This window comes from Panthera uncia, chromosome F1, assembly GCF_023721935.1.
Source record: "Panthera uncia isolate 11264 chromosome F1, Puncia_PCG_1.0, whole genome shotgun sequence".
NCBI lineage: Eukaryota > Metazoa > Chordata > Mammalia > Carnivora > Felidae > Panthera > Panthera uncia.
The window spans coordinates 65,861,049-65,864,559 of record NC_064813.1 but is presented as its reverse complement, the minus strand read 5'-3'; the positions used below and the strand labels follow the sequence as shown (position 1 = coordinate 65,864,559).

The window sequence follows — 3,511 nt, the reverse complement described above, 5'->3', positions numbered from 1 at the left end:
GAGGGGAAAGTGGGTAATGGGCACTGAGGAGGGCACCTGTTGGGATGAGCACCGGGTGTTGTATGGAAACCAATTTGACAATAAATTTCATATTAAAAAAAAAAACCACCGTAAAAAAAAAAAAAAAGGAGCAATCAGGGGTGCCTGGGTGGCTCAGTTGGTTAAGCGTCTGACTCTTGGGTTTTGGCTCAGGTCAGGATCTCACAGTGGGTGGCATGGAGCCCGAGTCTCTGCACTGACAGCAGGGAGCCTGCTTGGGATTCTCTCTCTGCCTCTCTTGCTGCCCCTCCCCCGATGGCGCTCCGTCTCTCTCTCTCTCAAAATGAATAAAAAAATGTAAAAAACAAAATCTTTAACCAAAAAAGTGATCAGCAATTAAATCTGCCTGCTTGTCCTAAAATATCAGAAATACAGAAGACAGATGGGAATCACACCGAAACTTGGCTTTGTCGCACTAAAGAATCTCCGTCAAGGACTGGATTCTACGGCTAAGAAGCACCAAATATCCGGGAAGGCACAGGCCTAACTTCATTCTTGCCCCAATTTCCGTGTGTCTGTGTGTATGTACACAGGGGAAGAAGGCTAAGGCTCGTGTGGAAGAAAAAACCACAGTGAATAAAGTTAAAGAAAGGGAGCAACGTGCTGAACCCTGAACGCCCCCAAGGTAACAAAGGATCATGTGGGTTCGTTCTGCCTTCGCATCTTCCTCTCCTGGTTTGACCCTAATTCTTGCTCCTCCCCACTCAGAAATTCTCCCGACTCAACAAAGTGGCTGATGGCCCCGGTACCTAACGTGAAAGCGGGTCCAGAACATCCGCTCGCTGTGCTGGTCTCTGGTCCCAGCCGTGAAGCCTGAGAACCCCGAGAAGTCCCCCCATGCGCCCCGGGCCGCCTCACCTCGAGCCAACATTGTAGATGTTGTACTGTAAGGTCAGGTCTCGCCCCTCCACGGCGTATCTGTTCAGCAGCGACTTGGAGGCCAGCAGCCGGGCTCCTTCCTCCGCCCGACTGACCGCAAGCAGAGCCAACAGCACGGCCGCCAGCAGCCTCATCTGCGGAGAGAAACGCCGAGCGGGGCGGGCGACCCACGCACGTAAGGGCGCCACGATCTTCCCGGCAGAAGTCCCTCGGCAAGTCCAGCTCGCCGGGGTCGCAGCCCCTTCCCCATCAGCCACCAGCGCGGACCCCGCCGCCAGGCTGCCTGTCCGCCCCGGAGACCACGCCGCCCCCTCTTCCGCCCGGGCCCACGGGTTTCCGCGCACGCTCGAGGGGTCCTCCCTACACCCCGCCCCGGGGCCCCGCTCCTCCTGGCCCACATCCCTTTCGGGGTCCCTCCGGCCCGGCCCGCTCGGTGCGCCCCCTGTCGCCAGGAAGCCACGTCTCCCGCCGGCGCGCCTCTCCCGTGCCCGCCGTGACCGAGCGCCCGGCCGCCGCCACCCACGCCTCCGCGCGCCCCAGGGCTCGGCGCTCACCGTGCGCACCCCACGGGCCTCTCGGGGGGCCACCAAGACCGGAAGAGAGAGTCAGCAGCCCGGAGGCCGGAAGTGAGCTCAGCCGAAAACGGCGGTGTTCCGCGCGATGCCCCCTGGGAATTGTAGTTCGCGGCCAGGCCCCGCCCCCGGCTCTGCGGCGCCCGCGCGCGCCCGGAACGCGAGCGGGGCTGCGGTACCTCCAGGGGCCGCGGCGGCCACTGCCCTGCGGACCCCGCAGTGCTGGAGGCGGGGTTGGCGCACCGGCGAGCTAGGAACCTGGGGAAAGCTCTTTCTCTCTAGCCTGGAGGCAGGCGTCATTTCTGTAAAGCCTTGGTTCTCAGATCTGTAAAATGAGATAATTCCAGCACTCTCCAAATGCTGGAGGTCCAATAAGATTATGTATCTGAGCACGTTTTCTAGCACAAGTATGTGCTTGATAAATGGTAACTGTCAACATTACTATTATTCTGTATCTCCACGGCAGCATTTCTTCATTCAGCATGCATTTATTGAGCCCCAGATTCGTGCCTGCACTGTTCTAGGTACCGAGGATACAGTGACAAACAGGACTGAGATTTCTACTTTCTGGGACTTAACACTCTTGTGGAATAATACACATTTCCTGTGTTTGTTTTAGCCTCCCCTCCACTTCCACCTCCCACACTAGAGCTCCTTGAGGACAGGTTTCTGTTTTCCACTGCTTACGTGATGCCTGAGCACAGGGGGGACCCCAGGAATGAATGACAACTTCTCTACACACACCCTCCTATCTGCTCTTTGTTGTTGTTGTTGTTGTTGTTTCACTTTTATTTCATGATCATAAACTTCACTCTGCAATCCAGCTAGTCGGGGGAGGGGGGGGGCAAGGAAAACCCGGGACCCGGGAACTGCAGGGGGAGCACAAAGATTATATATGCAAGCAGATGGGGGCAGAGGAGTGCTCTCCAGAGCTACACAAGGAATGTTCGTGTAGTTAAGACCAAATACAAGTCAAATGTATTCGATTTGTCCACAGTCGGCACTGGTCATCTTCTTGCAGCTCCTGGACCCAAAGCACTCACGGCTTCCACGACGTTCATGCCCTCGGTCACACTGCCAAACACGATGTGCTTGCCGTCCAACCACTCGGACTTGGCGGTGCGGGTGAAAGATGGATCCGTTCGTGTTGGGTCCAGCATTTGCCACGGACAGGATGCCAGGACCTGTGTGCTTCGGGATGAAATTCTCATCATCAAATTTCTCCCCATAGATGGACTGGCCGCCAGTGCCATTATGGCGTGTGACGTCACCACCCTGGCACATAAATCCCAGAATAATCCTGTGACAGCAGGAAGCTCTGAAACCAAATCCCTTCTCCCTGGTGCTCAGAGCATGGAAGTTCTCTGCTGTTTTGGGAAATTTGTCTGCAAACAGCTCCAAGGAGACACGGCCCAAGGGCTCGCCGTCCATGGCGATGTTGAAGAACAAGGTGGCGTTGACCGTGGCCGGGGGGCATGGGCGGTTCCCGGGCGGTGTTGTCTGTAAGGCCAATCCGCTCTTGTCTTATCCATATCCAACCTATCGGTCAGGGCCATGTTCCAGTCCCCGCCCCCCCCGCCCCCCTCACCCTCCCATTCCCCCCGCCAGAAGCCTCCCTTGACTTTGCCAGACTACACTGCTTTTTCACAGTACCCCAGTTTAATGTTTCCCCCCAATTGTTTCTGGCCCGGAAAAGCTGCCTTAGTCGTAGGTGCTATTTCCCCGGGGTACACTTATCCAAAGGTCCTGCAGCGACGCAGAGCACAAAGGAGGTGCCGATTGCTGTTTGCGGGAATTCTTATTCCTTCCCAGAGCATTTCTCCGGGATTGGAGTGATGGGAAGTGTGGGTGCTTTTGTTTCTCAGACTCAGCTGCACACAGAAGGAGTGTATCTTCCCCATGCGCAGTCTAGATACCCTGCCGAAGAGCCGCTCTGGGTTCAGAAGAGAAAAGGCTCCATGGTTATATGTGGCCCCTTCGGCCTCTGCCCCTCCAGCTGAGCCACTGGTTCCTTCACCCAT

General features: G+C 56.5%; 1 protein-coding gene and 1 pseudogene across 2 annotated transcripts in view; both read right to left on the bottom strand.

Moving 5' to 3' along the window:
* Positions 1-1,554, bottom strand: part of SSR2 (signal sequence receptor subunit 2) — a 6,399-nt gene extending 4,845 nt beyond the window's left edge. For both annotated transcript variants that reach the window (XM_049634826.1, XM_049634827.1), the window contains exons 1-2: positions 1,473-1,554; positions 898-1,052 (exon numbers count right to left, since the gene is read on the bottom strand). In XM_049634826.1, the coding sequence (XP_049490783.1) occupies positions 898-1,052 (155 nt within the window). In that variant the 5' untranslated portion in view covers positions 1,473-1,554. The remainder of the gene's footprint in view (positions 1-897; positions 1,053-1,472) is intronic.
* Positions 1,555-2,281: 727 nt separating this feature from the next.
* Positions 2,282-3,511, bottom strand: LOC125925842 (peptidyl-prolyl cis-trans isomerase A-like; annotated as a pseudogene).